The sequence below is a fragment of the Indicator indicator genome, chromosome 1 (assembly GCF_027791375.1).
Source record: "Indicator indicator isolate 239-I01 chromosome 1, UM_Iind_1.1, whole genome shotgun sequence".
NCBI lineage: Eukaryota > Metazoa > Chordata > Aves > Piciformes > Indicatoridae > Indicator > Indicator indicator.
The window spans coordinates 95,086,237-95,098,471 of record NC_072010.1 but is presented as its reverse complement, the minus strand read 5'-3'; the positions used below and the strand labels follow the sequence as shown (position 1 = coordinate 95,098,471).

Sequence of the window (12,235 nt, the reverse complement as noted above, 5' to 3'; positions counted from 1 at the left end):
CCCCTGATCTTTACAACATTTACGAAACAACAAAACTACAGGCTCGCAGGGTTCACTAGGCTCTCTCACTCTAGTAGCCAATGTGGCAGATTTGCTGGCCACCTTGAAGGGAAAGAGGGATTGTTAAATGCAAAACAATGGAGGCAGAGAAAGATGCACTCGAGGATTCAGCTTCCATGGTCTTTTCATGGCACCAAGGACCCGTCTTTCTGCCCTCCATAGGGCACCACACAACGTGAAAGAAGCCATTCTGATGCATCCGAGGCCACCAGAGGAGGGGGAAGGCTGTGCTCAATTATTGGTAATAATAACAATAATAATAATAAAAGAAAAAGAAGAAAAAAAAAACAGGATGCAAGGAAGGATTATCTTCGGCAGCATCTTGTGGTGGCTTCTCTGGCGGAGATAGAGAATATATATCTATAATACAGGTGAGGCAGGGAGGCTGGGGAGGGTCGGCCCCAAGTCCCCCTCCCCTTCCTCGTCCTTTCCAAAGGACGGGCTATCAAGTCTGTAATTTGCTAGGTGATTAAGTCCCAGTCAAAATCATCAGGGATTTCCTCATTGGCACCTGGAGGAGGCCCTGGAGGCCGAGGAACCAGATGGTGAGCTGATCCAAAAAAGAAGAGAAAGGAAAGAGAGCTGTTAGAATGAAAAAAGTCATGCTTTTCTACAGTGGGCAAAAGAAACTGTAAGGAACTTGGGCCTTCTCCCTTCCAACAGTCTAATCAGCAGCAATGCTATTGGCATGAGTTGCTCCATCAGACAGCACCTACCAATGTCTCTAGGTGGTATGCTGTGAAATTCTCCACAGCAGCTTCTACAGAGGTTAACTTTCAGCCTTCTTAACTTTCCTTACAGCACAAAGAACTTCATCAACAGAAGCTTCTCATGTAAAGTTGCCTACAAGCAACCAACTGAAGGTGAGGCTGAGCTAGATAAGTATTCATGTAAAGTGAAAGAAATGAGGCCACTGAAATCCTAAACCCTGCCAAGGCAACGGCAGAGCCCCAAACAGAGGGGCCCTTGCAGTCCAGGCTCCCTCTCTACTCTCAGTGCTCTGTTTGATTGCATGAAGGGATGGTTCTTTAGTGTTCACAATGTCGCTCCTTACCTGGGCGATTATATCCTGGAGAGTCCTGGGTGGAAATCTGATACATAGGAGATGGCCCGGAGAAGAGATGGGGAGGCTGGGGTTGACCATAGGAATTGACTGTGAAAGGAAAGGAATAAAAAAAAAACTATTAATGTTTCTGTTCAGCTGTCTTGGCTCTGACTTGAGTGGCAGCTCTGCCACAAAGGAACTCACTCAGACCCAAGGGAGACTGAGGAGGTGTTCAGTTGTTGCATTCTAACTGCAAGCTATAGCTTGTTCAGCAATCTTTTTCTTGGAACCAGCAGGAATTTCTCTAGTGTAAAAGAAAAAAATTTTCATCCAGAAATACCACAAGCTGGCTCAATATCATCCATTTAGTTCATTACTAGAATATAAACACCATCACAGTTCTATCAAGATCATGATAGCCTCTGTGCTCTCCTGAGCACGCATCCTCCTACTCCTTGTCCAATCAGGATTACTCCAACACAGCTGCAAGTGCTTTCTTTCTTTATAGCTCCTGCCATCTAGAATAGCAATCTCACTACCTTGTCATTCCTTTCTGATGGTTACCTGCAAAACCACCACCTCCCTTCTCCTTTACCTTTTAAATGCTTTTCTGATTGGAAAGGCTGCCTGTCAATGGTACCCATACGTCTGTCTAGGCCACAGACATAGGACATCCTAATTCTTTAAAGCCAAATGAACAGCTCTGACAGCTGAGCCCTGAGTTGCTCAGTGCTGCACTGCCTGGCAAGGCTGCAAGTGGTTGAGAATATTACCAAATTGGGCCTTAATTTATATGTCCTTTTAGTGTCCCTCCTACTTACCTTGATTCATGGGTTGCTCCTGTTTGCCACTGTTCAGGGCACAAGAATCAGAGATTCGAGGGGGCTGTTGTGGGCCAACCAGATGAGGGAGCTGACCAGTTTGGGTAAGGAATTGATTAAGGGAATCACAGAGGTTGGCAATATGGTGTTGATCCAGCGTCCAGTTCTTCCGCTCAGCCTGGCGCAGACTTTCCATCAGCTCTGCAGGGAATAAATGACAACGTCAAAGAGAGCACTACATTATGGGTTTCCCCGCAAAGACTTTCAGTCTTCTATTCCTAAATTCCATCTTCTCCCTGAAAACCCAACTTCACCACTTCAAATCTGTGACCAAACTCTTGCAGAGCTCTCTATTTAGGATACTGTCTCACTGATTCAGGTAGGGGAGGGAAGAGTAGGAGGGAAAAATCTGTTATCTCTCTGACATACTTTTATGAATTATTTCCCCTGCCCCAAATTCCTGAAGTGCTTAAGTGCTTCAGTGTCTTTACCAGACCCCATGAAGCACACCACCTCATTTTACCAATATGAGAGTTGAGTCACTGAGAAACCCAAGGATTTGACATGGTTACATTGAAAAAACATCTTGGCAAAGCACTCATACTCTAGACTACAGCCCTGGTCACTGAGTCACTAGACCCAGTCACTAGGCCAACACTGACCTGAGAACTGGGAGTGCTCAATGCTAGACCAGTTCAGCCGGTTTACCATCTTGAAGCTTTCCTTCAGGGAATCAATGTTGGAGCACCAATCAGGGGGGAAAGCTGGAATGAAATGTGGACAAGATTATTCTGATAGAGACTCCCCTTTTCCCTCCACCTCCTTCATATAAAATTATTGTCCCCTCCTAACCAATGAGCCTGATGCTACAGCAGCTAGAAATTCTTTCTCCCTTGGAAGACCAGGAACAGTGCCTCCTTTTTCATTTGGACCCTGACTCTATCCTGCAGCTCTAGACAAATTCCCAAATCTACTGTCAATGTATCCTTCTTTCCTTCATTAAGGAAGCACTTTTCCTCTCAGATCTCAAATCCTAACTGGCTTTCACCCTTTTCCCATGCACAATTATATATAGACTCATAGAAGCATTAAGGTTGGAAAAGACCTCTACGATCACCAAACACAGCCATGCCCACTAAACCCAGAGTGTCATGTCTACTCATTTTCTGAACACCTCCAGGGCTGGTGACTCCACCACCTTCCTGAGCAGCCTGATCCAATGCTTGATATCTCTTTCAGTAAAGATATTTTTCCTAATTTCCAACCTAAACCTCCCCTGGTGCAACTTGAGGCCATTTCCTCTCATCCTGTCATGAGTTACCTGGGACAACAGACCAACATCCACCTCACTACCACCTCCTGTCAGGGAATTGTAGAGAGCAAGAAGCACTCCATTCAGCCTCCTTTTCTGCAGACTAAACAACCGCAGTTCCCTTGGCTGCTCCTCACAAGGCCTGTTCTCCAGACACTTCACCAGCTTCATTGCCCTTCTCTGGACACACTTCAGCACCTCAATGTCTTTCTTGTAGTGAGAGCCCCAGAACTCAACCAAACATATTCAAGACGTGGCCTAACAAGCGCTGAGTCCAGGGGAACAATCCCTTCCCTGCTCCTGCTGATCATACTGTTCCTGATACAGGCCAGAATGCTGTTTGCCTTCTTGGCCACCTGGGCAGAGTGCTGGCTCATGTTCAGACGGCTGTCAACCAGTACACCCTGCAGGTACTACCCAGGGAAAGTTGCTTGTGGAATTTTTGTTTGAGGGCTCCTCACTGCCCTCTCTTCCCCAGCTGTGCTTTCCATCAACCCTGACTCACCAAAGCCAGCACTGTTGATTGAAGCCTGTGACTGCTGCTGCTGCTGGTGTGGCTGCTGTTGTGGGTGGGAGTGTGGGTGATGTTGTTGATGCTGGTGGTAGCCTCCATGCTGCATTGGGGGTGGATGCATGGACATCACTGGTGGAGGGCCATAACCTTCACCACCCTGCTGTTTTCCCCCTTGGGACGGACAACCTTCTGGGGTTGGAGTGTGGAGTGGAGTGGCACCACCCACTGATGAAGGGCCTTGCTGCTGCTGCTGCTGGTACATATAATAGTTGTGGTTGGAGGGCTGCATATCACCAAGGAGAGAAGAGAAACCTGCCAGGTAAAAGAAAAGGGGAGAAAGGTCTAAGAGCTGCCTGGATCAGAGCTCTGCTTACATTGCCCATCTCTAATTTCACACTCCCCATCCTGCTATTTATGAAACTTTTGGAGTGCCCTCTACAGGCAGCCAACAACTTACTAGCACAACTATGAGCCCACTGTACTCCAGATTCTGTTCGAAACTAAAGGTTCTAGAACAAAACTGCATCAGGATTTAAATAAAATCATAGAATCATTTTCTGTTGAAAAAGACCTTTAAGATCACAGAGTCTGACCACCCTCTCCTCTAGAGAGTCTGATGCTAAACCATATCCCTCAGCACCACATCTCTGCCTCTTTTAAACACTTACAGGGATGTGGATTCAACCACCTCCCTGGGAAGCCTGCTACAGGGTTTGAGAACCCTTTCAGGGAAGAAGTTTCTTCTAATATTCAGCCTAAACCTCCCCTGGTGAAACTGGAAGCCATTTCCTCTCATCCTATCGCTTGATGCTTGGAAGAAGAGACCGACCCCCCACCTGGCTATAACCTCCTTTCAGGTAGTTGTAGAGAGCAAGAAGGGCTCCCCTCAGCCTCATTTTGTCCAGACTAAACAACTCCAGTTTCCCCTCAACTGCTCCTCATAAGATCTGTTCTCCAGACCTTTCACCAGCTTTACCCTTCTCTGAAACCACTCCGCAACCTCAATGCCTAGTACTTCTTTACACAAGAAGTACTTCTAGTACAGACTTAGGTTTCTAGTACAGACTTAGGTGCTTAAAGCCCTCTCTGGATTTTACTTATATTCACTAAAGTAACCCATGCTGTCTTGAAATGTCATCCACATGTTGTTTTCCTAGAAGTTACCATTACGCAAAGTTAAACAACAAAATATTTAGAAAACAGGCAACTTGACAAATTTGACTTGACGTTTCCAAAAGCTCCCTTCACTTCTCATTTTAAAAGCAGCTTCATTGGGAATCTTCCCAGTTTTTCTCATATTGATCACTAGAGGTCACAGATTCTACTGCTTCTGTATAGAAAGCATATTGCACACATCAGGGCTCCTCTTAATACTTTCATTCTTGACTCATTGAGTGCATCATGTCTATATTCTAATATTTGAGGCATCCACTACATGTCAGAGCATCGGGTATTCTCTGTTCTTCCCCACATCAGGAGCTCAGCATCTCTCTTACATCTACTTTCCTGGTTTGGTCTCCCCTTATGTTGTAGAACCTCTGGGAGAAATCGGAGTGAAGGGCATTACATGCCCCTGACCTGAGCTACCCCTTTCTTACTTTGAATGCCCTTACTTGACCATCCACAAGCAAGCTTTATTTTTTTCACTGGATTCAAAATCAACCTTTAGAGCATCCTACTACTTTAATGGAGCAAAAAGGATGAATATTGCCATCCTGACTCAAAAGCTGCTCACAAGATGTCCTCAAAAACTGCAAGGTTTCCCAGACTACCACACAGCTGAAGACTTGGGGGGAAACCAAACCAGACCACTGCTAAGATTTTAGAGAGGCACACACTGAGTTAAGGCTCTTTACATTTTTGTAGCTTGCTTAGTCTACAACACCTCACGCACTAGGCTCCTATTTAGGAATCTCAAGTGCCAGCATGATGAAAGCAGTAAAAGCAATACATTTTTATTTCACTGTAGCTACAAGTTCAGGAGGCTACTCCTAGAGAAGCAGACTTTGCGTCCACTGTATAATGTATGACAGCATAGGTGAGAAGGTAATATATTTCTTTTTACATCAGACTAATATTTACAAGAGTGTTTCAAGGGAGGAGGAACAACTGTAGATTTTTATGGTGTTTTCCATGAACATCTCATACTATCCTTTCAGTCCTGCCCTCTGGTGGCTGCATCCTTAGTAAGGTAGACCTTTCTCCCCTTTTCTTTTACCTGGCAGGTTTCTCTGCAAGGTATGGGTGGAGATGTAGGCTCTCTTCCCCACTCTCAATCTACAAAGATCAGTTGTCCACAGCTTTGTACAATCCTAGTTGTAAGGATAGATCTGAGCACGAATGGCTTTCCACTCTCCTTCTGGAGAAACTCCACATGCAACAATCCTCTCCTTATGGTTTCTAGCCTGACAGATTCTGAGTATTTCTCCAACATGCTCTCCTTCAGGTCTTCACTTCTCTGCCCTTCAGCCATTTTAGTATTTGCTTTTGTATCAACACAAGGTATTTTTAAATCATTATGCTCTTTATTCTGAGAAAACTAAGGGAAGCGATAAAGGACATGCAGATTTCTTATCGCTCCTGGCAGAACTAATTACAGCATGCCAAAGAAGGAAAGTCTGTTTGTACAGGTTCATAAACAAGGAAAGATCTAAGAGATACCAAGGATAGATCAGTGGACAAGACTGTGTGGGCAGATACCTGCCCACCCCACATGACGCATACAGTTACTCACCGTGCTGAGAGGAAGATGATTTCTCCAGCATAGATTTGTAGAGATTTCGGAAGGACCAGCTAAGATCCTGGAAGTTGATCTCAGAATAGGAGAATTTGAAGTCATGGTTGGCACTGTACAGTGGAGTTGGCACATCAGCCCCTTCACGGCCCTGCCCCCCTGCTACAGTAGAGGCAACATCCACAGGCCCTGCACCCTGCTAAGGAGGATAGAAATAAGGCCTTTAGCTTGTTCTAGGTTTTGTAACTTGAAACAGAGATCCAGGGAGTAGATAGAGGTAGAATATGCAGTGATAACCCCTACTGCTTAGCTCACACCCCAAGGTATCTTCCCAAATGCTGCTTTCCATAAGGAAAATCAAGCACTACTCTTCCTCCACAGCATAGTGGCTCCAGCCTTTTCTTCAGCTGACATCATTCCTTTATCTTTACCCCTATGCAGCCCTTTGTTAAAATTAACTTCCTCCTCAGTTTCTGCCTCTGCAGTTTCAGCTTCTTCCCTTCTTTTTATTTTTGCCTATTATCCATTTTCATGAACCCCTCTCTTCTTATCACTTTGCTTTTCCATTTGGGCACTCTCCACCCTCTTCTTCTTCCCACCCCTTACCATAAGGCTTCTAACCTTCTCCTTGTGGCTCACCTGACTGTAGTTGGCAATGGGGGTAGTGCTCTGGAGTGACAGCTGGGAGGTTGCCTCAGGTGGCAAAGATGCTTCTGTGCTGACTGGAACAGCCCCTCGGGGGCTTTTACTTGCCTCTTGCTCTGGGGAGTCTTGTGGCATCTGTGGATGGACAAGAAAGAAAAAAGGAAAGGTGCAGAAATCCAAACCAGATGGAGAAGTGAAACTGCAGATGGGAAGCTAGCTCCCCTGCTGTAGAAGTTCATGTCTTAGAAAACAGGAGGACTGAGCCTTAGTCACTGAAGAGTAAGGATAAAGAACTTTAAACAAGATTAACTTTGCTACTGAACAGCAGCAATGGCCAATCAGCAGGATATATATGATAGTTTATTTAGTTCTAGCCTTGTCTCCCCATCATTTGTACACTCTGCCTCCAAAGCAATACCATGGTCTGGTGCTGGAAGGACTCCTTCAAACAAGATGGGAATTACCCCATTCTGTCTGAAAAGAGCAACACTCACGTCATCATCTGGAGGATGCCGCCTCTTGCGAGAGATGTCTGGACATGTATCTATTGTCCAATAAGAGCCCTAGAAAGAAGACCCATTGGTGAATGTATGATTAAATTGGACAGCTTCCTGAAGCACAGAGTTACTGATTTAAAGAACACAGCACCAACTAAACATTAGGACCACAAGGACCACCCTCCAGAACATCAGACAACCAAGACTTGGATGTTAGAAAGAGATTCCTCTCTTGCATTGAGCTGTATTGAACCATGAAGTGTGATGCTTCTGGTGGAAGGCAGAACACTCTGCATTTTCTTCTCTCTGAGACAGGACACCAAGAATCACAGACTGGTAGGGGTTACAAGGGACCTTAGGAGATCATCTAGTCCAATCCCCCTGCAAAAGCAAGTTTGCCTAGAACAGGTTGCACAGGATCACAATGTCCAGGTGGGTCCTAAAAGTCTCTGGAGAAGGAGACTCCACAACCTCTCCAGGCAGTCTGGTCCAATGCTCTGGCACCCTCACAGGAAAGTTTTTCTTTATGTTTAAGGAAAACCTCCTGAACTCTAGCTTGTGCCTGTTGCCCCTTGTCTTATCACTGGGCACCACTGAAAAAAACCCAGCCCCATTCTCTTGACCTCCACCCTTTAGATATTCAGAAATCTTGGTAAGTGCAAAGGATATTTTGATACAAGCAAAGCCAACTCTTTTAGGCCTGCACACCCTCATCAGTACCTTCCCCACCACATGAATTTGTTATTTACTGATGAAAACAAATTCAGGGTTCAGACTGAGCAGGGACAACTAGAAGGATTGCTTTTCTTTTCCATACTTGTGAGACTCCACCTTTGAGTACTGTGCCCATCTAGTGGGTTCCCAGTGTAAGACACTGACATGCTAGAGGGGCCACCATGGTGCTTAAGAACTAGAACACAGGATGTGCAAGCAGTTCACACATACAGCACTGTTTAGCCTGAACAAGAGGCTAAGGGGATCTAATCACTGTCTTCAACTGTGTAAGGAGATTATAAACAAGGTAGAATCAAACTCTTATCAGAAATGCAAAGCACAAGAAGAAGAGGGAACAAATATAAGTTATAGCAAGGGAAATTATAATCAGATATAAATAACAGTTTCTTTAGTTGATGGTGGTGTAGCACTGGAATAAGTGCCCAGCTGTAGTATCTCCATCCCTGGAGATACTCAAAACTCAACAAAGACCTGAACAGCCCAATGTAACCACCCCTGTCTGGGAGAGAAGTGAGCATGCAAGTTGACCTCCAGAGGTTCCTTTCAACATAAAGTAGTCTGTAATTATGTCTGTTGTTTACTGAATAAATATAAAGAGAACTCTAGAGCATGATTTAGCTCATTTTAACTTTCAACTGAAATGTGAATAGTCAGTGACAGGCATGGGCCAGGTTTTCATTATAAGCCCAGCCCACTGTGCCAATGAACAACTGCAAACAACTGACTAAAGTCAGTTAGAATCTCCTTGAGTAAGTCAAATAATCAATGGTATTTTTGAGCAGTGATCTTCAAAGATATACTACTTCCATTTATAGATGCCAACTGAGCACCGCTTAGTCCTTTAAATATAACCTGAAATAAAAGTCCTAAGGAAGTGACCCTTTCTGGTAACTTCATGATGGGACTGAATAGACTATACATACTAACGGAGCTTTATTAGCCCTTACATACCCAAACTGCTACATTCCTGAGTTTTACTTGCAAATGATTTTTACAGATTTGAACGGAGGATGACATTTTTTGCCAACACCAAATGTTTTTCTGTCTAAATAGGTAGTAATTCTGCTCTCATGGATCTTGCCTCCATGAAACCCACGATGTCACATCATAGTCCTGCTGTTCACCAGCAGACATTACAGTCTTTCATAATAGAATATGTTGGATTAGACACACATTTTATATGTAAAGAACAAAAAGAAATAAAACTAATGAAGTACATATGACCTCATTTTTTTCCTTCTTCCAGTATCTTTAAAGTGAAACAAAGATCACAGACAAGAAAAATAATTGCTAAAATCATTAAGGCCTCTTTATAGGTTCCCTTTAAATGAATGTTTCCATAGCCAAAGCACTGCAGTAAATCTTAGCACTGCCTTCCATTTTTGCCTAGACTTTAGGTTTCAAATTCCAACCATGACTTAGAAAGGGCAAGCCCGGCTTACTCCCTACAGTTTGATATTGCTTGCCCAGGAGCATGCAGATTTCTTACCTTTCCAGGATCATCTCTCGGTCGAGGCACCTTCCGAAAACATTTATTCAGAGAGAGGTTATGACGAATAGAGTTCTGATGAGAGAGCAAGAGATAAAGGTAAGCGTTACAACAAAGGCATACAATGTTCTGACTATGCCTGGAAGCAGGGAGAGAAAATAGGATGGCACATACAGAAAAGCCAAAGCTCACTACCTATACCTGTAATGAAGCAGGACAGAAGATTTGAAAAGGATAGGGATAGATTAGGATGCATAATATGGGGCTGAACATCTACAGAACATGCAAGGGAAGTATTACCAGTGTGATGCACAGGTTGGTAGTGATATGCGTTTTGTGAATTTTTTGGTTTCATTTTTCTTGGCTGTTTTTGTTGGAGGTTTTTGCATGCGCCTTCTTAAGGGGTCATCACATACACATAGAGAAAGCAGGACTTTGGGGACTGTGTCTTCTCCAGTCTTTTCTCTCTTTAATTTGCTCAGTGAGGACATTAACAAAGTAAGTCCCATAATGAGACCAAAAAAAGGTACTTCAGTGGAGCAAGTCCTCACCTTCCAACCAATACCAGCATTTTTGTAGTAGGGAAAGTTGTCACAGATCCAACGGTAGATCTCACTAAGCGTCATCTTCTTGGCAGGTGATGAGTTGATGGCATATGTGATCAAAGTGGCATAGCTGTAACGTGGCTTCCCATCTTGGTGTACTGCAGCCTCATCCTTACTCAGGGTGGCATTGGGATCTGTCGGTGAGCCTGGGGGACACTTTCGGGCAGCTCCTGGAGGTCCTGCTTGTGAGGAACCCCCTAATTTTTCAATAGTAGCCCTTAAAGTAAGCTGTGGGAGCCAGTCTATGGAGGTGAGACTGCTTTCCAGATCAGAGGCCATGCTGCTGGAAAGATAGTATCTGTGAGGAGAAAGGAGCAGAAAAGGAACTCCTGAGATATAAACATGGTGAACCCTAAGAATACAACATCCATTTGAATTCCTCCTTTGCTTCTCCCTCTATCACAAATACCTGTGTACCTACTTCATGTACCTGGACATAGCCAGTCAGAATCATCCAAAAAGACCTATGACTATGTCTCTGGGAGGACCATCCTTGCCGATAATATCTGGGACAGCACTGCTGGCAATGTTGCTAGGACAGTCTTACCCAGCGCATCCCAACTGTTGCCAGGTAAAGAACCAGTATCTATTTAATGGAAGTAGAGTATTTTACAGGCAGCTGTATCACATTTGCTCCTTTACTATGTAAACAACAACATTGGGACCCTTCACCAAGATTACTCATAATCCAGTACTGAGTCAGGTAAGAAAAAATTTAAGTAGATCACCTGGAAAAGACAGAACTATGACTATCTTAATTTGAGGGGAACTAAATTGCTCTCTAAGGTCCAGCCTCTTTTTTTATATCAGATGACATCATAATGAATCCTACTCCTTTGAGCTAGGATTACATATCTGGTTTTAAAACACCAAGATCATGCATAATACTATATATAGATAATTGCATCTACCATGTCAAGGTGGAACAGACTGTATTAAGCTCATAACAGTTAAAGCGTTGTCCACCAGAAACTGTTTTTCCTAAATATACATATTGTCTTACTGAAGCACTTACTCTTGCTTAATTCACAATATAACAGACACATATTTTCCCCAAATCTAAGACACAATAAAAATGCACCCATCCCAAGACACAGAACAAGTTTGTCACACGGTGAAAACAGACTCAGGATCTTTCCTCTCATAATGATTGTGTATTTCCCCTCGTAAAAATAAAACACCTCTGTCCAACTTGTACCACTGTTTTTCTACTTAACAATTATTTTATATGAAGAAAATATATAGCAGGACAAACCTCTATGAAATCGTACACTTAACACATAAATTCGTATGCTGTGTAGGACACAAGGCAGTAGCAAAGATCATCTTTCTTACTCATAATTGGCTGCATCACTATCCCTAGGATCAATCCCCTGAAGTCTGGAAGAAGGTAGCTAAGTTTCCGTGACCATGACCTGCCCTGGTCTGCACTTCTTTGCATAAAGAGAAGAATCATGTTTTGAAGATGCAAGTTCTGCATCTTTCATTTTGAAATTACTATTTTTAAAGATTATACTATCTTTGAACACACTACTGCATACAAAAGGTAAATGCACAAATACGCACGTACTTATGCACACACACAACAAATTACACATATACATGTGAGAGCAAACCAACATGAACACACTGCTTAAGAAAAATTCACCAGCAGACACCTCCCACCAAGTGCATCACTCACATGAGTGGATCAGATGAGACAGGGAGACACCCAGGAATACCAATTAGATACTCAATCTAAAAATAGGTATTTGACAGTAAACAGTGTGGAGGCACAG

The 12,235-nt window shown here is 43.7% G+C and overlaps 1 protein-coding gene across 1 annotated transcript; it reads right to left on the bottom strand.

Annotated features, from left to right (window-relative positions):
* Nucleotides 1-344: 344 nt before the first annotated feature.
* FOXJ2 (forkhead box J2) lies at nt 345-10,746 on the bottom strand. The gene is made up of 10 exons (XM_054400018.1): nt 10,404-10,746; nt 9,853-9,927; nt 7,626-7,694; nt 7,126-7,266; nt 6,487-6,682; nt 3,744-4,064; nt 2,589-2,690; nt 1,927-2,127; nt 1,115-1,213; nt 345-610 (listed from the first exon to the last, which is right to left on the bottom strand). The coding sequence occupies exons 1-10, from the start codon at nt 10,734-10,736 to the stop codon at nt 522-524; spliced, it is 1,626 nt and encodes a 541-aa protein (XP_054255993.1). The 5' UTR covers nt 10,737-10,746; the 3' UTR covers nt 345-521.
* Between the last annotated feature and the right edge of the window lie 1,489 nt (nt 10,747-12,235).

Coding starts and splice junctions, on each gene's coding strand:
- FOXJ2 (XM_054400018.1), bottom strand. CDS start 10,736: ATGGCCTCTGATCTGGAAAGCAGTCTCACCTCCATAGACTGGCTCCCA. Junction 2,128..2,588: donor TGAGCACTCCCAGTTCTCAG/GTCAGTGTTGGC, acceptor TATTCCCTGCAG/AGCTGATGGAAAGTCTGCGC. Junction 1,214..1,926: donor GGAGCAACCCATGAATCAAG/GTAAGTAGGAGG, acceptor TTCCTTTCACAG/TCAATTCCTATGGTCAACCC.